General features: G+C 34.4%; 1 protein-coding gene across 2 annotated transcripts in view; it reads right to left on the reverse strand.

Annotated features, from left to right (window-relative positions):
- Atad2 (ATPase family AAA domain containing 2) overlaps positions 1-22862 on the reverse strand; it is a 60940-nt gene that overhangs the window by 6968 nt on the left and 31110 nt on the right. For both annotated transcript variants that reach the window (XM_048802086.1, XM_048802085.1), the window contains exons 10-24: positions 22303-22411; positions 21519-21634; positions 20438-20612; positions 19332-19420; positions 14027-14186; positions 13124-13214; positions 12061-12375; positions 11639-11768; positions 11147-11333; positions 9623-9808; positions 6455-6590; positions 5116-5312; positions 4433-4592; positions 2301-2423; positions 2061-2204 (exon numbers count right to left, since the gene is read on the reverse strand). In XM_048802086.1, the coding sequence (XP_048658043.1) occupies positions 2061-2204; positions 2301-2423; positions 4433-4592; positions 5116-5312; positions 6455-6590; positions 9623-9808; positions 11147-11333; positions 11639-11768; positions 12061-12375; positions 13124-13214; positions 14027-14186; positions 19332-19420; positions 20438-20612; positions 21519-21634; positions 22303-22411 (2318 nt within the window). The remainder of the gene's footprint in view (positions 1-2060; positions 2205-2300; positions 2424-4432; positions 4593-5115; positions 5313-6454; positions 6591-9622; positions 9809-11146; positions 11334-11638; positions 11769-12060; positions 12376-13123; positions 13215-14026; positions 14187-19331; positions 19421-20437; positions 20613-21518; positions 21635-22302; positions 22412-22862) is intronic.

Consider the following 22862-nt stretch of genomic DNA (forward strand, 5'->3'; position numbering starts at 1 on the left):
GTGGGGGTGGGGTGAGATAGGAGGATCCAAGTTCAAGACCAGTCTCAGCAACTTAGCAAGACTCTAAGCAACTTGATAAGATCTTGTCTCTAAATAAAAAATAAAAAGGGCTCAGGATGTGAGCAGTGGTTAAGCAACACTGGGTTAAATCCCAGTAGCCAAAAACAAAAAACAAAACAACCAAAAAAGAAAATCCAAAGAAGGGCTGGGATTGTGGCTCAGCGGTAGAGCACTCGCCTAGCATGGGTGGGACCCGGGTTCGATTCTCAGCACAACATAAAAATAAAGGCATTGTGTTGTGTCCATCTAAACCTTAAAAAAAAAAAAAGTATTTAAAAAAATGAGTTTAATAAATCTCTTAAAAAAAGAGAGAGAAAAGAAAAAGAAAATCCAAACAAAACAAAAACAACAACCCCAAGGGTAAATGTTGTCCAGTGATAACATACTCACCAAAATGTATATGGAAAAGATAGGATTATTTACATTTTAGATGGAAGTAGGTGATAAGGAGTCCAGAATTGGATACATGTATACCACATCAAGTTTAGAAAAGCAAATTTATAAGGGCTACACAGGTTTGTTTAGCTTGAGCTTCTAACATATAACATGCATACATAAAGTACTCAAATATCCACAAACAGAAGAAACCCATGTGACTGGTGCCTGCAATCCCAGTGGCTCAAGGCAGAAGGATCACAGGTCTGAAGCCAATCTCAGCAACTTAGCAAGACTTAGCAATTTAGTGAGACCCTGTCTCAAAATACAAAATAAAAAGGGCTAGGGGGCTGGGGTTGTGGCTCAGTGGTGGAATGCTTGCCTAGCATGCATGAGGCACTGGATTCGATCCTCAACGCCACATAAATATAAATAAAAGATATTGTGTCTACCTAAAACTAAAAAATAAATTTAAAAAGGATGGGGGGGGGGCGGTCTGGGGATGTGCTTTAGTAGTTAAGTGCTCTTGGGTTCAATTCCTGGAACCAAAAAAGAAGAAACATATCCACGTAACTAGCACTCGGATCAATTAACAGAATATGTGTCACCATTCCAGTTATACTCATTTTAGTTAAAGCACCCTAGGGTAAACAGTATCTTGAGTCCTAACACAATGAGCTAATTTTGTCCATTTCTGAATATGAATATATATGTTTCTTAAAATCTGTATCTAAAAGTTTAGGAGAGTCATCTGTACTGTTGAAACAGTTGAGGTTTAATCATTTTGTTACATAATAATCCATATATTTTCATTATCCTGTGGATAGGCATTTGAGTTATTTCTAGGATTGCTTCTTTGAACATTCTTGTATTTTTGGTAGAAGTAACATACATAATCCTATGGGATACACCCTAGGGATTGACCACTTTAAGGGAAGGGAGCCAATTTCCATGCCTTCAATTTCTATAAAATGACTTGCTTAAAGTAGATATGACTGAGAGCCTTTTGGTAGTGGAAGCCTCTTGCTGATACTCCATTTTTATTCTCTTTCCCATTGCCAACCATTTAACAAAGAAGAGCTTACTCTGTATTTCAAATCAATTTCCCTCTAGTGGACAAACCCTCAACACAATAAGAGAAGGTCCTAACTCCAGTAAAACACACGTGTGCACACGTGAGATCTAACAAGAAATTATGAGGTCAAAATCTGGGAAAGCAAATGATACAGAGAGAGGCTAAAAAACTGAGCAGTGCCTGACATTCATAGGGCTTAATGAACAAAAAGTGGAGTTAAAAGCCAGTCAAAGAGGTGAGCCTCAAAAAACCTCACAGGCTTCTGGTTGGTGTCCTATGGAGTTACAGTCTAAGAATAAGAGGGAACAAAAACAGAAAACAGACCAGATTAATAGTAAATCAGTTGCAAATCAAGTTAATTCACAAGGAGATGGGATTTTAAGTAGTATATTGTAAAACTGGATTTAAAAAAGAATGTGAAGTTGCCTTAATATTAGTAAAACCAATATAATTTCCTGTATTAATAAATAAAACCAAGGAGAAAATAAACAGCTTTAGAAGCTTATAAAGGTTTCAATTGCATAAATGAAAATTACCTGAGAGTACTTACCAGGTGTGCTGCAAGCCACAGGAATACTGGATGCCTTTAGCTTTTCATTTTGCTCTAGATCTGATCTTTTATCACCAGCAAGAGTGGAATTTTGCTTTGGCATCACGTGGTAGTAAGATGGAGCATATTTGGAGGAGCTACAACCTTATAAACAAATGAAATTTCAAAAGATTTCCAGATTTCAAAATTACATAAAGAATTAATTAAACGTCTTTTTCTGGTACCAAATCATTTTCCTACCTCTTTTCTTTCTAGATTCTTGAATTTCTTCACAAAGCTGCTCAAAGTCTTCATCAAGTTCTTCTTTAATGATTGCATAGGCAGTATCTCTTAAAGCACAGGCTCTATGCCTAATAAGACGATCTGAGAATTGAATGATAACAAATTCTTAAATTTTCCCATTAAAAAAAAAAAAAAAAGCAAAACAAAAATCTCAACATTTTTGGCTTAGGACCCATTATAATTCCTTTTTATTTTTTACCACAAATAATACAAGTTATTAGAATTGTGTTAGTTTGTTTCTGGTACTGTTGTTTTTGTAGGTTTAAAAAAATTTTTTTGTACTGGTGATTAAATCTAGGGACACTTTACCATTAAGCTACATCCCTAGTTCTTTTTACTTTGAGATAAGTTCTCACTAAGTTGCTGAGGCTGCCCACCTCAGCTTTGGGAGGGGTATACACCATGGCTCCTGGTCTGACATCTAATTCAATACAGCAGACTAAACCTAAAAAACTTTATTGCTCTGCCTTATTCAGTTCTCTCTGAAATATCAGAAAAATAAGTCAATAACAACACTAAACAATGATGACAAAACCAGAAGGAAGACTGTCAGTATCATCTGTGAACCAGGAATGTGAAAGAAATTTGGCAGAGATACAGAGGATGTTACTACACGACAGAGAAACTAAATAAACAATGAAATAGCAACTCTAACTCAGGAAACACTGAAACATTCTAAGCTCAGAGTATAAGCACCATAAACTTGACTAAGCTTTGAGGCAGAAGGCAGAAAGCAGAATACAAGGTACTTGATTTGAAATGCGAGGATCAAAATTTCTCCCAGGGCAATAGGCTACACTATTCCCTTTATGAATGATAGAAATAACATTATAAAGAATATTGTCTCAGCCTTCTAATGTGGCTTTTGGGCCTGAAAAAAGGACAGTCTGTGCAGTGCTTCCCAAATTATGGTTTCTGGACCCATCATCATCATCACATTGTAACTTGTTAGAAATGCAAACACTTAGGCCCATATCCTCTATATACTTAAACAATAAAAAACCACCCAGGTGAAGGTACCCATCAATCTGTATGTTAAGAAGTCGTTTAGGAGACTGTGATGCCCACTAAAGTTTGAACAATACTGGTCTAAAATAATTTTTAGAGTGCCACAAGAGACGCAGAAGCAGCAGCAATATGACTGCAGTGAAAGAGAAAAGCCCCCCCACCTCCAGTGTGACTTCTTCCTACAATTGGGGGTTTCCCAGCTTGCTAGCTTGTTCCCCACGACTTACCTCCAAGATCTGAACTACAAGGAAAAGCCTAAGGATGGCAGGGTAGATAATTGGAAGAGGAAGAAGAGTGAGCTTTCCAATTATATAGGGAACTATTAGTAGTTTCCTATACCAAAGAATTTATTATGAGCACCACCAATTAGAATTCTGACAGACATCTACAGTATTGACAGATCCACATTTGGATAAAGAAAACACGGGGCTTAGATTTTTAAAAAATATTACTGTCAATAAGTATTATACCATGCTACTTTTCAAATAAAAATTAAAAGACCTTTAAAAAGATATTTTGAAATCTATTTTATTCTAAACTATTTTTCTACTTTGAGAAAGAAAACTGATGCAAAAACTAAAAAGGCAATTTTGTTGTCTCATTAGAGGATATATAGCAGGTAGTTATTAAGTGCATTCAAATTCTGTGTGGGGGGCTGGGGATATAGTTCAGTGGCAAAATGCTTGCCTAGCAGGCACAAAGCCCCAGTCAATCCCCAGCACAGCAAAGAAACTCCCTCAATCTATCTCTGCTCTTTCTGGCAGTTGTGACCTTGAGCAATGTTTTTAACCTTTCTAAACCTCACCTTCTTCAATTATAGAATGGTGTAAATTTATGGTGAGGATTAAATGGCATTGTGAATGTAAAAAATTTATAATATAGTGGCAGCTCGGGAGGTGAAGGAAGGAGGATCCCAAGTTCAAAGCCAGCCTCAGCAGTTTGACACACCTGGGTTCAATCCCCAGTACCAAAAACCAAATAAGTAAATAAATAAAATACAAATATAAATAGCACCTGACAACTCTTGGTAACTGTTAGTAGCCCCCACACCACCCTCTTAAAAAGAATTCACTAATGCTCACCTCCAGGATCTCTATCTGGATTATATTCTAAAGCATTACTACAGATTAAATCAATATCTCTCAAATAGTCCTTCACGGTCAGATATTTGTGTAGATCGATTTTACTGATTACAGATGAAAGGTCCATTGGTTGCTTAATTACTGTGATATAATCAGGAACCTAAAATTCAAGCAAATGAAGAAATCACTAAATTAACTCTAAACATAGAATTTTCTCAGCAAGGTGATACAGGGGACAGAAAATAAGACATAAGAATAATACACTAATGTGATGAAACCTTTGACTCTAAGGCTGTTTGTTTGTACTTACTCCTATTCTCAGGCAATGATATTCCCCAGTAACACCCTATACCTCTTTATTCATCCAACCATCATTCATACTTCAATGACAACTTAAGATCTTACTCTTCAGTTCACTTTCACCCTTGTAGGTCACAGCAATAGTTGGCATTAAGACATTTTTCAAATTGTTTTCAGAACATTTGGGTTGGATGAAAAAAGTTAACTGCCTGTTTTCTGCAGAAAAATGTATAACAGCCCTTTAAAGTCTCTGTGCTTATAATACTTAGTACATGTTTCCACATAGAGATGACAAGTACAGGGTGTAGCAGGAGACTAAATGAATGCCACACAATGAAGCATTATAGAGTAGAAAACATTTGGTCCAAAGATCCAACTAATACCTCATCAGGGTCAACAGGCTTAGTAAATACTCGGAATCGTTTATCAATAGCAAGCCTATGTGTGACGTTTCTTAAGAAAATTCTCAGTTCTCTAAATGTATCTTCTTCTTGTTCTTCAAGTCGTTTCACTTCATCTGCTGTCAATGGTCTTGGCTCAGGTGGTGGTGCTACTGGGAGTACCTCCAAGGCCTGCAAAACTTCACAGGAATGGAAGATTTTAGTTACTACTCCTTTATAATATTGATGGTGACAAATGATTCAGTGCAAGTGGTGCCAGGCTTTGGGGAGTTATCTTTCTTACATCTGTCAGGAATCTAGGAATTTGGAATACAAAAGTATGCCATAATCTCTACTATATCTTCTTTAGAATAACTGGTAATTTGCAATGCTAATTTGTAAAAGTCATTATCTCTGTTCCATTTGAAGATAATTTAAGAGGCTATTAAATGAACTTTGAAAATGCATTATTTCCCAAGAATAATATTCTAACTATAAGAAAATCTGATTAGCTTCTAATATTAATAAGTTAAATTTTGAACTTATGAAATATATTTCATATAACAAAAGTTTAAACAGGTAAACAATGAATACCTGGGATTAAAAAAAAAAAAAAAAAAAAAAGGTTTGCCCCCAATAAGCTGGCAATTTATTAAAGAAGTAAGAGACATAATTATATTATTGTAATGTTGTATTAGTGGTAAAAAGAACAATTAATTTTGCCAGGATAAATTAGGGAAGGTCTAATAACAACAACAACATGTAGCTCTTTAGACTGAAATGAGACAGAAGCATTATTAACATTAAGCATGAGTGAAATAGTGAATAGGCAGGAATATATTTTGTGTATAGTTTCAAGACAAGATGTTTTATAACAAGAAGAGGTAGTGGTATATGTGGGGAGGAACATTAGTACCAGAAATGAACTTTGAAGCAGACTGGGTGTGTATACTGTGGAACACCCTGGAGGCTTAAGAACTTTAGTTCATTTTAGCAGGTAGATTTTTTTTTTTTGTACCAGGAATTGAACTCGGGCACACTTGACCACAGAGCCACATCCCCAGCCCTATTTTGTATTTTATTTAGAGACAGGGTCTCACTGAGTTGCTTAGAACCTCGTTTTTGCTGAGGCTGGCTTTGAATTTGAGATCCTCCTGCCTCAGCCTTTCAAGTGGCTGGGATTACAGGTGTGTGCCACCTCACCTGGCTAAAAATAGGTTTTTAAGCAGTAGATCCATCAATTTCATGACTGAGATTTTGAGCCTGAGCTATTAGATAGACATCAATGACCATTAATTGATATTTTATTCCCACTTTCTCAAAATTATAAATTAACTCTAACCTGCTTTCTTTTTTGATATAGGAGGCTTAGCAGCTTGTTTTAAGATTAAATCTTCAAAAAATGCTGTCCGTTCTTCTTTACCTGGTAACTGGACATTAAAAATCTCTCCATAATCATGGATAAATAATTCTTGCACCTTGAAAAGAAAATAAACGCAATATATACAAAATATACATATATGAACCATATACAATGCACATAATGATTGTTTAACACCCATTTTAGTTAAAACTTAAATATAAAAATGATTTTTTAAAACAAGTCGTTCCAATTATACTGAATTTATGTATAAACCGTGTTTGCAACAGATTAGGAACTAAGAAACACAGGATCTTCTTTAAAATTCAAGAATCCAAACAACAATTTATATAGTAACTGACATGATAATATTTTAAAAGTTCCAGTGAAATCAATTAATTTACTTTCACAACTCAAAGTGAGAACTAAGAATTGAGTGGTTGTTTACTAAGAATAAAGGCTAAAAAATAACAAGTGTTGGTGAGGACATGGAAACTAAAAACCTTATGTATTGAAGGATACAAATGGTATAACCACTATGGAGAAGAATATGATAGTTTCTCATAAAGTTAAAACAGAATTATGATATGACCCAACAATTCCCCTAGGAGATATATATATAAATTCCAACAGACACTTGTACACCAATAATCATAAGAGCATTATCATCTGTAAAACCAAGAGGTGGAGATAAACCAAAATGTCCACCATCAGATAAATGGAATAACATATACAATGTAATATTATTCATCCTGAATAATTTGGACACATGGTACAACACAGACAAACCTTGAAAACATTATACTAAGTGAATTAAGACAGAAACAGATAAATATTGTATTTGATATTCTACTTATATAAACTACCTAGAATAAATAAAGTATGAGAAAAGTAGAGGCAGAAAGTATAACAAGTTACCAGGGGTACAGAATGGAAGGAATGAGGACTTTAAAAGGTAAGGTTTCTACTTGAGATGATGAGAAATTACCAAGTATGCGAATTTATCTTTATACTAATGTTTTAAACACCAAGCAAACAGTTTTGTCAAAGGTATGGAAAAAAATGCTTAGTAAATTCATTAAAGAAAAAAAAAAAAATACAAGCCAGGCATAGTGGCACATTCCCATAGTTCCAGCTATCTGGGAGGCTGAGACAGGAGGATGGTTTGAGCCAAGTTTGGGGCTCACCTGGGCAACATAATAAATTCCATTTTTAAATATAAATAAGTAACATAAAAGAAGAAAATGCTAGCATTACTTAAAAATACAGACACCTATAACATATTATATGCTCTGTAGATATACAGGTAGAAAAAAGTCCCTGACCTCAATGCGCTGTAATGTCTAGTAGGATAGTCAAACAGATTAAAATTTAATGGCAGATAAGGATAAAAATAAAGCAGGGAAATAGAAAAGTGAATAATATGCAGAGAAACTATTATTATAATTGAGGAAGCCTGATCAAGAAAGACGTCGAAGATGATATTTAAGCAGAGACCTGAGAAAAATAAAGGACCATATCATGCAAATAGGAGAGTATTCCAGGCAGAAAAATCATGTATTTTGTTCACTATATGAGTGTTCCAATTGGCATATATATGGAGGATAATTTGGTACTGTAAAAAATTTTAAGTGTAAATACTTTCACTTAGCCATAATTATTCCACTTCTAGGAATTGATGCTAAAAACAAACAAAATCCCACATAGTAATGCTCATGCAAATTAAAATGCAAGAATATTCACCCAAAGTTAAATTTTAAAAACCCCAGATATTAGTCAAAATACCTATCAACAGGAATCTAGATTAATATGCCATAGTACATCAAGAAAATGAAAAAGCCATGCAGCTTTTTTGCGGGTAGAGGACGGACAAGGGATTTAACCCAGGGATACTTTTTACCCACTGAGATATATCTCAGCCCTTTTTATTTTTATGTATACATACACATATATATTTTAGTTTAAGGTAGACAAAATATCTTTATTTTGTTATTTTTACGTGATGCTGAGGATCAAAACCAGTGCCTCATGCATGCCAGGCGAGCGCTCTATCACTGAGCCCCAGCTCTAGCCCTTTTAATTTTTTTGAGAGAGGCTCTCACTAAGTTGCTTAGGGCCTGGCTAAACTGTTGAGGTATGCTTTGAATTTATGATCCTCCTGCCTTAGCTATGATTACAGATGTGCGCTACTCATTGTGTCCAGCCCCATAATCCCAGTTACTAAGGAGGCTGAGGCAGCAGGATCACAAGTTCAAGTCCAGTCTGGGAAGTAGCAAGACCTGATCTTAAAATAAAACCTGTCAGGCGCGGTGATGCATGGATAGGGAGGCTTAAATAGGAGTATTGCGATTTCAAAGCCAGAGTCAGCAATAGCAAAGGTGCTAAGTAACTCAGTGAGACCCTGTCTCTAAATAAAATACAAAATAGGGCTGGGGATTTGGCTCAGTGGTTGAGTGCCCCTGAGTTCAATCGCTGGTACTAAATAAATAAATAAATAAATAAAACAAAACTCTAGATTAGGCATGTAGCTCAGCAGCTGAGTGTTTCGCATGTGTGAGGCTCTGGGTATGATTTCTACCACCACCACCAAACAAACAAACAAACCCTAAAAGAGGATAAGAAAAAAAAGGAGGCTGGGGCTCTAGCTCAGTGGCAGAGCACTTCTCTAGCATGGGTGAGGAACTGGGTTCAATCCTTAGCACCACATAAAAATACGTAAAATAAAGTCGTTCTGTCTGTCTACAACTACAAAAAAAAAAAAAAAAAAAGTAAAAATAAAAATAAAAATAAAAAAGGACTGGGGGTGTAGCTCAGTGATAGAACACGTGTCTAGCTTAGTATGCACAAGGCCCTGGATTCAATCCCTGCTATGGGGTGGGGGGTGCAGTAAGAGAAAGGCTTAAGTATTAAATATAGAAACTATACTGATAGATGAATAAAGCAGAATATTATGATCATGTAACATCATTTTTGTAAGAGAACAAATTTATGTTTCCTTATTACACACATATACCATTCCATCCTATTAGCACAGAGGCCAAACAGAAAATTTTTTCTTATCATTTCATTTACTTCTATAGCACTTGGAATTTTACAATAAATTGTTATTTGGTACAAAGAATTAAAGGATAATTCTTTCCCCCAAATTACCTCTTCTGGTAGAGCAGAATGGGATTTGTCAGAAGTTGCAAGCAGTAAAACTGGAGCAAATGAAGGAATATTCTGTAGTAATGTGGTAAATGTGGCTTTAAGTGTTGGTCCAACTATTTCCCACCACAGGTGAATATGTGGTACATATATTATACTTGGTGCTGTTCTCTTAGCTTCACGAATCATCTAATAGGAGAAAAATTATATTCAGTATGAGAGTTGACATATTAGCAATGCTAGCTCCATTAGCCTGAAACAATGTTAAACTTCCCAGAATCAGCATATAAAAACTCAAAGTTTTTAAAATGCTTCATCTCCTAAATCCTACAATCCCGTTTCTAAGTATTTTACAAAAAAAGTCGCATATTTTGGAAACAATTGCTTCAAGCAACTAGAAAACAGCAAGATATCTTTTAAGTCTTTTCTCTTATGGTAATGAAGGTTAAACAAAGAGTATAAAATACCACCCCCCATAAGGGATTCAGCACAGGGGCTGAGTACAGGATATACTGAGGTATACCCCCAGATTCCACCCTTTTTTTCTCATCCACATGCATATTTCCTATATTTTGTTTTTTTAATTGATTCTTTTTAGGTATACATGACAACAGAATTAATTTTGACTTAATTACAAAAGCATGGAATATAATTTGTTATAATTCAGTCCCTAGTACTCTCCCTGCTTCCTCTCATCCCTTTTCCTTTCCTTGCCCTTTTTAGTTTTTGAGACAGGGTCTCCTTAAGTTGTCAAGTCAGGTCTGGAAGTTGCAATCCTTCTGTCTCAGCCTTCAGAGTGTTGAGTAGCACTGTGTCCCACAACATAAAATACTTTTATATTAAAAAGTTAAAATACAGGGGCTGAGGCTGTAGCTCAGTGGCAGAGCACTTGCCTAGCAGGTGTGAGGCCCTGGGTTCAATCCTCAGCACCACATAAAAATAAATAAAAATAAAGATTATGTCCATCTACAACGAAAAAAGTATTTAAACAATGAATAAATAAAAATAGCAAAAACTTCAGAATAGAAGAACTTACTAAGAAACAATCATTGTATTTAATATTTTGTAATTATTTTATTTTCACAATATTAACTGAAGTTTCATAATTCTCCAAATGGGGAAAACAAGGCAAAAAGAGCTAATTACTTTTCTAAGATCACAAAGATAATAAATGGTAAAACTAATATTTAAACCTATATTCTTTAATAACTGAGCAACAGGCACAATTTTATTTCATAAACATGAAGATAGAAATCAGAGAGATGAAAAAGAAAAAAGAAACCCGGGCTGGGGATGTGGCTCAAGCGGTGGCATGCTCGCATGGCATGGCCCGGGTTCGATCCTCAGTACCACATACAAACAAAGATGTTGTGTCCGCCAAGACTTAAAAAAAAATATTTAAAAAATCTCTCTCTCTCTCTTCAAAAAAAAAAAAAAAAGAAAAAAAAGAAAAAAGAAACCCCACACCTTGTTTCTAGAAGACTGCTTTATCTTTATAGTTTATTTGCTTGGGCAACAACAAATTACCTGTGCACATGTTTCTTCAGGGGATGTAGCACTGACTCCAAAAAGAACAGGAATGTCTAATGTATATACAGTAAATTTTTCCAAAGCATGGATGACAGCTGGTGCTAAGTGAGAACCCTGCCCAAATCCTGGTTCTCCCACTATCAGTATTCTTGGTCGAAAAGACATAGGTTGGTAACAAGCATTTCTGAAAGAATGATTAATAAGCTGTGTTTCAGAAAAAAATAATAGTTTAAATATTTCCCCCAATATACCAATTATAAACTTTCACAAGTGTTGCCTATATGTCCAATCTCAGGTACATGCTTCACACAGTTTCTGATAACAACCAAATCATAGATTTTTAGGAATATAGTGACAGAGGTAGCAACAAAAAAACTTGTGATATTTTAACTTAAATAAAAAACAGACTAGTTAGTATCTTTTGTCAACCAAATCTAACTTATTTTTAGAGAATTCATATAAAAATATTGACTTGAAAGGAAAATATACCTATTCAAACGAAGAAAATTAAAATTTTCTTTTGCCTTATTAGATTTTTGAGAAAGTCCATTTTCACATACTGATGGAATGTCATCATCACTGTATGCCAAGTCACTTTCTAGCAGAGGACAAGAAATATCTATAAAACAAAAACCTGGATGTTAGTAAATTTTCACTACATAATGCTACAGTTAGTAAATCAGCATAACTTCAAGGAAATCTTTTAGTTGTGTAGTTATGAACATAAAGTAAATAAAAATGCACTATAAACTTAAAATAGGTTAATCTGTGAAGTAAATTTTCTTCAAATAGATAAAGTTCAACCAAATTTTTTTCAAGACTCTTACAAAGAGACATTTATGGGATGTACGAAATACATTAGTTTTACTGATTATGAAAACTAACTTTTAATGGTCAACCAAGTTTTATACCTGAATCTAATGCTTTATTTGTTCTCATGTCCACATGTGGAAATACTCTCTGTAGGGCTTCTAAGATCTTTTGAACAGTACTTTGAAGGAGTGGTTTCACAATGGCAGACAGTGCCTGTCCAGGTGATGTCACAGCTCTCTGGGAGGCTGGTATCATCTTTTGCATAGCTACCTCAAAATCCTTAGCAGAGATATTAATGGAAGAGAGATCCAACTGCAGCTTCTCACTAGTGGTATAAATCTGTGGGTAGCGTCGTCTTAGAGCACATAAAGCAGCTTCAGCACATACTGACTTAATATCTGCACCACAGTATCCTATTCAAAACAATCAGGAAAAAATAAACAAGCAAGCAAGAAAGCAAACAAACTCAAAACTCTATTAGCACAGTCATGGTTAAAAGAAAATTAAAAATCAGGCTAGGTATATACCAGCAAACTATTTAAGAGTAATAAGACTAAAATTGCTCATTCATGCAGTGACCTTATATGGCGGTAATAACCATCAACAAATCAATCAACTTCTGAGTGAAATATACATGCACTAAGTAAAGCTAAGAGTCAAGAGAAAGAATCTTAAAATCAGACTAGGTTCAAATTCTACTTTTATTATTTACTAGCTGTGTGATCTTTGAAGAATCATGCTCTGCAAATACTTTTCATCTGTAAAATGAAGACAATACTTCTTTATTCACAGGACTAATGTGGAAATTACATAAAATTTTATATATATAAAAATATACAGTGTGTGTGGAGATGAGAGAGAGAGAGAGAGAGAGAGAGAGAGAGAGAGAGAGAGCGCGCGCGCGCGCTTAACAGGATGACTAGAAAATGTAAATGGTCAGTAAAGGGCAGCTATTATTATTGTCAACTTCACTCTCAAACTTCCCCAAGGTCCATTTGTGAAGTATCATTCAGGACCTTAGAGATGAAAATATGACACAAAATGAGAGATGAGGAACAAACACAACTTTGTTTTTTAAAAATATAACTTTGCAAGACCACAACTTGTTCCATCCTTTTAATGAATGTAACATTTCTTGTAACAGCTTAAAACAATGTTTACCAACACAGTTTTCTGCTAATTCTTCTAGAAATACGTCCAGTGGTTTGGGATTCCAATCCCTTGTGTGAATCTTTAGAATCTCTTTTCGAGCCTATGAATAAGAATAGTTTAATTATGTAGAAATATAATAATGAATTGCTATTCAGGTTAAAATAATTTCAATCTAAGTCCCCTTTTAGTTATCAAAAACTTTAAAGCAATCACTACTTGGTATAAACAGATATATGAAACAGTGAAAGTGAGAAAAAAGATGCATTTGTAAGAGTTTAAGAAATCAGTTTCTTTGTTAAACAGATAGGCATACATAGTGCCCAAGTTATAGTCATCACAAATGTAAATGAGAGAAATTAAATAAGTACCAAAGTATTTTTCACCTTAGTACACATTAAGAACTGTCTTTGAGAGCACTGAGAGCTCTACCCATATTTTCTTATGTGGTCTTAAAAGCTTTCAGTGGCTTTCAAATAACTGGTTAGGATCCCAAATATGATAGTGTTCCAAAAAAAGCCAAGGTTAATGAATTAAGTAAAGACAACAGCTCATTAAGCCAATGAAACAAAACCACACCCAAAGGTGATGCTAAACTGAAAATTATTTGTTTGTTTGCTTACTTATTTATTGGTGCTGAGGACTGAACCCAGGGCCTTGTGAATGCAAAGCAAGCACTCTACCAACTGAGCTACATTCCCAGCCCTAAATTAAAAAAATTTTAATAAGAATTTTAGAGGGTCCACGTTATACTTAAAAGAATAAAAAATTTTCCCCACTTGAGTTCTTTTAAAATATCATTTGATAATATCATGATATGCAACTCAGGAACCCTCAGATTTTTACTGTATCAGAATTTGTCAACAGTTAAAAAGCAACATATTTTGTCAAAATTTGAGTGACTTAAACTCTTACATCTTTATCAGGTAGGTTAAAAAGAAATTCTCTGTCAAAGCGACCAGGTCTTCGTAAAGCTGGGTCTATGGAATCTAGTCTGTTGGTAGCACCAATGACTACAATTTCTCCTCTGCTGTCCAAACCATCCATAAGAGCTAGCAGGGTGGAAACAATTGAACTAAATTTAAAAATAAGAGAGAAGGTATCAATACTATGAACACAGAATATATACCGTTCAATAATATTTCTTCTTTTGATAAGACTTAATGCATTAAACAGTAACAAATTTTCTCAGGGCACCTAGTTACTTTTTTCTTTTTTTGGGGGGGGGATGCTGGGGATTGAACCCAGGGCCTTATACATGCAAGGCAAGCACTATACCAACTGAGCTATACCTGTAAAATAACATAATAAATGGCACAAAGGAACTGAAATTAATAGAAAACAGATGGTCTTTAGAGCACTACAAATGAATCCTAGAAGTCATTTCATGAAGCCTAATTTCACCAAAGAACTTGAGAGTACTAGTTATTCCATGCAGAACAAATATTATCTAAAAACATACCCTTTTACACACACACACACACTACGTGATAAAAAGACACCAAAATAAAGGAGAATATAGAAAAAAAGCATAAAAAAATAAGATGTTAACACAATAATCTCCATGTCTTCACCTTCCAGCATGAACAATAACCACCAGTATTCCTTATCTCCACCTAAGAGTTTTTAAAAAAGAAAAAAATATCTGCCGGCTGCATGCCTATAATTTCAATAACTCAGGAGGCTGCGGTAGGAGGATCCCAAGTTCGAGGCCAGTCTGGATATGTCTCAAAATAAAATATAAAAAGGGTTGGGAATGTAGCTCGTAGTACAGCCCACTGAGTTTGATCCCCAGTGTTGCAAACAAAACAAAACAAAAAAACCCACCAAGAGATAAAAACTTAAAACACCCCACAATATCATTACCCTAAAATTAAATGACAATAATTCTTTAATATCATCTAATATTCAATTTTCTCGAATTATCTCAGTTAAGTATCTCTTTTTTTGTGGTGCTGGGAAATCCAAGGCCAGGTGAATGTTAGGAAAGTACCACTGATCTAGCTCAGCCCCTCCTAAGTATCTTCTTCTTTTTGATTTATTTAACACAGGATCTACAAACATTCCATTACTAGACCCTCAAATCCTTAATAGTTTCCATTATACCCCTCACCTTTTTTCCCCCTCTAAGACATTTAGTTGTTGAAGACACCAGGTCATGTGTCTTGCAGAATTTCCTTCCCAAATTCTAGATTGGGCTAATTGCTTCCTGAAGGGGTCATTTAACTTGTCTTTTTGAGTTTCATATTTTTTGTAAACTGTATAGTTATATTTGGAAGATTAATACATTGAGGTTAAACTATATGTGAGAACATATTTCATAGGAAGATTCCATGTGATTTCTATCAAATCATTGTGGGAGGCACATGATACCAGCTTCCCACCTATGATCAACCAGTGAATTTGATATTAGATGAGTTGTTACTAGCTTCCTCTATCCAACATAATTTTTCCTAGCAACTTTTTTTTTTATCAATTATTACCCTTCTAGCAGTTAATAATTATTGTGTAGATCAAGATTTCTCAACCTCAGCACTACTGACATTTTCAGCCACAAAATTATTAGCTATGGAGAGCTGTCCTGTAAACTGTAGATTTTTTTTTTTATTAGTTGTAGCTGGACACAATACTTTTATTTCACGTATTTATTTTTATGTGGTGCTGAGGCTGAAACCCAGGGTCTCGCATGTGTGAGACAAGCGCTCTACCACTGAGCCACAACTCCAGCCCCAAACTGTAGAATTTTTAACAGCATCTTTGGTCTTCAGCTACTAGATGCTAGTAATCAACCCCAACCAACTATTACAATAAAAAAAAAAGTCTCCAGACATTTGTTCTCTAGAAAGGGAAGAAAAAAAAATTCCCCCTAGTTAAAAATCACAGGTCTGAATGCACTATTTTATAATAAGCAGCAAAATGATGATTTTCTAATTTAATTATTCCTTTCCCATTTATTAGCTGTGACTTTCCTATTAAGAAAACTTGTTACTTTGCTAACTATTAAATTATCTTGAATTATGATCTACATAGGACAGGAAAAAGAAATGTTTACCTTTATCAATTTTCAGAGGAAAATTGATCATTAAAAATTAATGATTTTCTGTAGTTGATGTGTTTCAATCTGTTATAGTTATTTTTAAAATATTTTTTTAAGTTGTTGATGGACCTTTATTTATATTTATATGTAGTGCTGAGAATCGAACCCAGTGCCTCACATGTGGGAGGCAAACACTCTGCCAATGAGCCACAACCCAGCCCATAGTTACTACTTTTGATACTCAAATTGTCCCATGTTTGGCAAATTAGAGATCCTACAAAATTGATTACTATATCATTCTTATATGATCTAAATATTCTTCAATTGTTTTCTTGCTTTTAGGGATTACAAGATGTTCTAGGTTTGTCTGTTTGTTATTTTCTGGTTCAGTACTGTAATCTGCTACCTCTTCTGAGTCCTAGTATCTTAGAGACACTTAATTGATACTGGACTGTGATTGCTTCTAGGCCTCCTTTTTATTAAAAAATGCTTATCTTGGGCTGTGGTTGTAACTCAGTGCTAGAGTGCTTACCCAGCTTGTGTGAGGCGCTGGGTTTGATCCTCAGCACTACATAAAAATAAATAAAACTATGGATTGTGCAGAGGGGAATGAGGGGAAGGGAGGAGGTGTGGGGAGGAGAAGGACAGTGGAATGAGATAGATATCATTATCCTATATACATGTATGATTACACTACACCACATTCAGCCAGAGGAAGAAGTTGTGCTCCATTTATGTACAATGCGTAAAAATGAATTCTATACTCATGTACAACTAACTGAAAAGGTAAATAAACAAAGGTATTGTTACACTTACAGCTAGAAATATTTTTTTTAAAAGGTCATCTTATGCCTGGCATGGTGTGCATACCCCTAACCAACTACTCAGGAAGCAGAGACAAGAGGATTGCAGCTTAAGACCAGTCTGGGCAATTTAGTAAGACCCTGTCTACAGTATTCTCTCTGTTAGGCTGATCTTACTTTCTAATGACATTCACATAATTACTAAGTAGAGTTACTCTACAAAATCATTACTAAGATATAAAATATAATTTAATTATCTTTAATGTGCTAAATTCTAAAGAAAGCTTAATTTAACAAAACATTTACTCTATATTTTAAATCTTCATGAAAAAAGTATACTAAATTTCTTTAAAAAATTTTTAATTTATTTGTTCTTTTTAGATATATTTGACAGTATTTTTTTAATATTTTACTTTTTAGTTGTAGTTGGACACAATTTCTTTATTTTATTTATTTATTTTTTATGTGGTGCTGAGGATCTGAATGCAGGGTCTCGTATGTGCTAAGCGAGCGCGCCAGTGCTCTACCGCTGAGCCACAACCCCAGCCAGACAGTATTTTCACATATTATACATACATGGAGTATAACTTATCCTAATTAGGAATCCATTCTTTCATTTTGTACATAATGTGACATTTCTTTAGTCATGTATTCATACATGAACATAGGAAAGTTATATCCAATTCAATCTACTATCTTTCCTATTCTAATCCCCCTTCCTTCCATTCATTCTCCTTTGTCCAATCCAATGAACTTCTATTCCCTCTCCCTCCACTCCTAATTGTGTGTCAGCATCCACATATCAGAGAGAACATTCAACTTTGGTTTTTTGGGATTGGCTTATTTCATTAATATGAGAGTCTCTAGTTCCATCAATTTACGGGCAAATGTCAACTAAATTTCTCTTAAAATGAGAAATTTTCCCTTAAAAGCATGTTTTTGGGCTAGGGTTGTAGCTCAGTGATAGAATGCTTGCCTAGCACATGTGAGGCACTGGGCTTGATACTCAGCATCATAAATAAATGAAATAAAGGTTCATCGACAACTAAAAAAAGCATGTTTTTGCTTGCTAAAATTCCTTTAGAACTGTCCCAAAATATAGCACATAGTCAATCTACTTGATTGTAAAATGATGGTAGCATTTTAAAATGTTTCTCCCTATTAACACAACGAAGATAGTATGGTTGATAATGAAATGTATCATATATAAAAAGATTTATTGATTACTAAAGGACATGAATAGATAAAACTTTATTCTACTTCCTTCCTCCAGTACTGCGGGGTTTAATCCAGGGGCACTCTGCCACTGAACTACATCCTAGTGCCCTCCCACCCCCCTTTTAATTTTGAGACAGGGTCTCACTAAACTGCCCAAGCTTTCCTCGAACTTGCAATTAATTCTCCGGGCCTAGCCTCCCAAGTAGCTGGGATTATTGACATGTACAACTGACTGCACTTGGCAGGTAACTATTTTTACCATGCTACTAGACATTTTAATCTACTCAACAATAAATGAAATTGTCTATCATCAAGAAAGTATAAGGCCATCAGAATAGAATACATATTTTTGATGTTAGCAAAGTAAAAAAAGACAAAACCTACCTATCAATCACACTACTATGTCTTGTTCATCTTCTCTATTATGTATGTAAAACACTGGCATATTTGAATATATGCCAATATGTTCTTTAGGGTAACCCAAATTAAGCATGAGATCATTTGAAAAGAAGCTCTGAAAAACTAAAAATAAATTGGGACTAATTTAGATTCAAGGTGGGGCCGTGGCTTTAGGAAAAGTGTTCTTTTAGATAAGCACCTAATCATGGGGGAAAAGGTCCAGTTTTCTCATCTTTAAAATGATGTATTAGAATCTTGAACAAGTAATAATGCCCTGAGGCATATTTTGTTTGGCCCAGGCAGTGTCTTAAAAGCAGCTGAATTAATTGGCAACATTTTAAGATGTTGAAAAATTTTAATGTAAAGTTAAAGAAAGAAAATCTATTTCTCAAGTCTCAAATACTACAGACCAATTAGGTTGGAGCTAAAAATAAGTGGTTATGCTCTTGTGCTCAACATTCAACCACATTTCCCAACATAGTCAGAATCTTACCTCTAGCCAATCTCGCTTCATGCACCTTATCCTACTGGCCTATATCATGAGTTCAATCTTTTGTAGCTATGACTTATATACTGTAATTAGAACACCCTGACACACAGAACAGGTTTACTTTCTTTGTACTATATATTAGGGTTTTATTACCAAAAAGGGAAATTATTGATCTGTAAAGTTCCTTATCATTTAACATTCTCTTTCTCATATCACATCAATACAACTCAGAATATAGTAAGAAAAGTAGAAATGTCATCAAGAAACTTTTACCTGTGAATTTGATCTTGCCTACTTGACCGAACTGGAGCCAGACCATCGATCTCATCAAAGAAAATAATTGATGGACGCATCTGATAGGCCTAAAAGTAGGTCCAGTGGTCACATGTTACCATAAAATGCCTCAAATACGTAGATTTAATATAAAGCATTTTAATTCATTACATTCAAATTTATTCACCAGAATTTATTTATAATTACTTATAATTTATAAATCTAAATGCAATTTCCAAGGACTATGTTTCAAGGACTCAGCCTAAATCATAATAACATTTAAATTTAATTTTATTGGTGTTTTCAACTGGAAACACTTAAAATACATTCACCACTGGGTATATATCTTAGATTTCAAAAAGCTGTAGTTACTGGAACACACATAAAAATATCTATTAAACACTAATTGTTGAGGCAGAGTAGAGGACAGTGACATAGTCTTCCTCCATGTCAGGAGGAAAAACAGAATAGAAAAACATTATTTAGTAAGATGTCACCATTTAAAAAATCTACTTCAGTAAAGATAAATAAAAAAAACTTTTTTTCTTTGTAATTATAGGTAGACACAATAGCTTTCTTTCTTTATATTTGTGGTGCTGAGGATTGAACCAGTGCCTCACACATGCCAGGCAGGTGCTCTATCACTGAGCCATACCCCAGTCCCCTCAGAGACTTAAAAAAAAAAAAACAACAAGATTTTAAAAAGTTTGTAGCCATGTCTCAGAGTAGAAAATATTATCTCACAATGTGCTTTTGATACACTCTGAAGTATGAAACTGAAAAGTCACTCTAGTGCAGAACTGTCTTCACATCCTGTACTGATACATACCTCAATACTACAGTCTCTAAATATGAGATTACCACTCTCACTAGGTGTAAGACCTAGGCCTCCAAAGAACTTAGATCCAATTATTCATTTCTCGTGTAACTATAAAACTATTAATTACAGGTCAGTGTAATCTTAACACATCAAAGAAAATTAACCTAGAAGGACTATATATTGGGAATAATTCTTCTGAGTGATTAAACAAAAACTTTATCTAATCCTTAAACTTATTACATCTGCATAGATTATAGAACTATGTAGGCAAATTTCAATATCATACCTGATCAAATAGCAATCGTAGCTGTCTTTCAGATTCCCCTACCCATTTACTCAGACAATCAGCACCTTTCCTCATGAAAAATGCTACTCTTTTATCCCCTTGACTGCATTCATTGGCAAGTGCTCTAGCAACCAGAGTTTTTCCAGTTCCAGGTGGACCATAAAACAAACAACCTCTGTAAAATAATATGTTAAACATTTAAGTACTACATTAAAAAGTAGACTATTGAAACAAAAATTAGGAACCAAGTTCATGAGTCCATAATTAGTGAATAAAACAATAAATAAAATAAAATAAAATAAATGTAATATAGTTTCAATCCACAAAGCACAACTTAAAACCTGGGAGTTATTATTGATACTATAAAAATACATATAGACAATAAAAATAAAGCCCTTTATTTGAAATATTTCATTTCATTCATTCATGATTTTCTATAGTTGGAAGATGTTCATCATATTCTCTTACCTTCACATGCAGTCATATAATTTAAATGTATGTTCAAATGTATATTTTAAGAAAGGCGAGATATAGAGAAAAGTTGAGTTGTTTGTTGTTTCTTTTTGAATTCACTAAATTACTTAACTAGGCACTTCCAAAATGTCCTGTAAGAAGTCATTGCTATTGTTTAATAGCTTCTAAATTTTTTTTTTGTAGGAAGTATTGGGGATTGAACTGAGGGATGCACTACCACTGAGCTACATCCCCAACCTTTTTGTTTTTAGACAGTGTCTCACTAAGTTGCTGAAGCTGGCATTGAAGTAGTAATCCTCCTGCCTCAGCCTTCTGAATCTCTGGAATTAGAGATGCACGTTACTGTGCCCAGCTTTTAATTTCTTAAACTATAAAATTTACTTTAAAATGCACCAATGTTTAACTGATTGATTTATGACACATTACTTTACTAGGAAAAAAAAAAACCCATACACTGAAGTTTCTATACTGGGTTATTCAGGAAGAAACGTTACATTAGGAAAAAAAAAATCAGGAACCAGTGTTTAAAATTAAGTAAAGGTGTAAAAATTAAACAATAATAGTATTTAGCAGATTATGTCTAAAATCAAAAGCATAATTTAATTACCTTGGGGGTTGAATTTTGAATTTTTCAAAGACCTCTGGATAAAGTAATGGAAACACCACCATCTCTTTTAGAGCTGCAATATGTTTGGACAGGCCACCAACACTATCAAATCGTACCTGGCAATGGAAGAGAAAAGTGACAATTTTAGACTTAAGAGTCAAAATTAAAATGTTGCCCCTAATATCCCTCCTACTAAGCTATATTTACCTGCACAGTCAACTCAGTAACAGTATCTTTTTTTTTTTTTAAAGAGAGAGAGATAGATTTTTTTTTAATATTTATTTTTTAGTTTTTGGCAGACACAACATCTTTGTTTTTGTATGTGGTGCTGAGGATCGAACCCAGGCCGCACACATGCCAGGCGAGAGTGCTTCTGCTTGAGCCACATCCCCAGCCCCAGCAACAGTGTCTTAATTGTGACTGAAAAATTTTCTTTTTAAATGTATATAAAGATAAAAAAAAAAAATTAAAAAAAAAAGACTTTTTTTTTTCCCTTAACTTTAAAACTAATCTACAATGCTGGAACATTGTGGTGCATGCCTTTAATCTCAGCTACTCAGGAGACTGAGGCAAAGGCATCACAAATTTGAGGTAAGCCTCAGCAACTTAGCGAGAACCTGTCTGGGGGGAACATGAAGAGCTGTAGCTGTAACTTGGTGGTAGAATGCTTGCCTACTATGTGCTCTTGGTTCAATCCCTAGCACTGCAAACAAAACTTAAAAACTATATTAAAGAACAACATTATAGTTCAAGTCAAGTATACATTTCAAAATATAGTACTCACTGAAGAATCTAGTTGCATTGGATCAACATCAGCAAGGCTAGCTCCAATTTTCATTCGATCTTTATAAATTCCCCTTAATTCATCTTTCCGAAAATTTAGTGGGAGACACCTATGAAAAAAGATTTTAAAAAGCACAGACCTATCAATTCTCTCTTCTCCCCATAAACAATGTTAGAATATTATCATTTTTCTTAATATTTGTGGCGACCCACACCTGTAATCACAGCAATTCAGGAGACTGAGGCAGGAGGATTGAAAGTTTGGGGCCAGCCATGGCAACTTAGTGAGATCCTGTCTCAAAAAGTAAAAAATAAAAAGGATTGGGATGTGGCTTAGTGGTAGAATACCCCTGGGTTCAATGCCCAGTACTAAAAAAAAAAAAAAAAAAAAAAAATTCAACTGAAAAAAAATCTAACAATTTAAGTATTTCAATTTTCTTTAAACACATAGAACTTAAGTTAGAAAAATTTGTATCCAAAGTTTTATTATTAAAGACATATGACCTAATGAAAAACATTAAGTAATCAAGAGGTCACAGAACCTCAAAGTAATTCATGGTG

Source organism: Marmota marmota, unplaced genomic scaffold (genome assembly GCF_001458135.2).
Source record: "Marmota marmota marmota unplaced genomic scaffold, marMar, whole genome shotgun sequence".
NCBI lineage: Eukaryota > Metazoa > Chordata > Mammalia > Rodentia > Sciuridae > Marmota > Marmota marmota.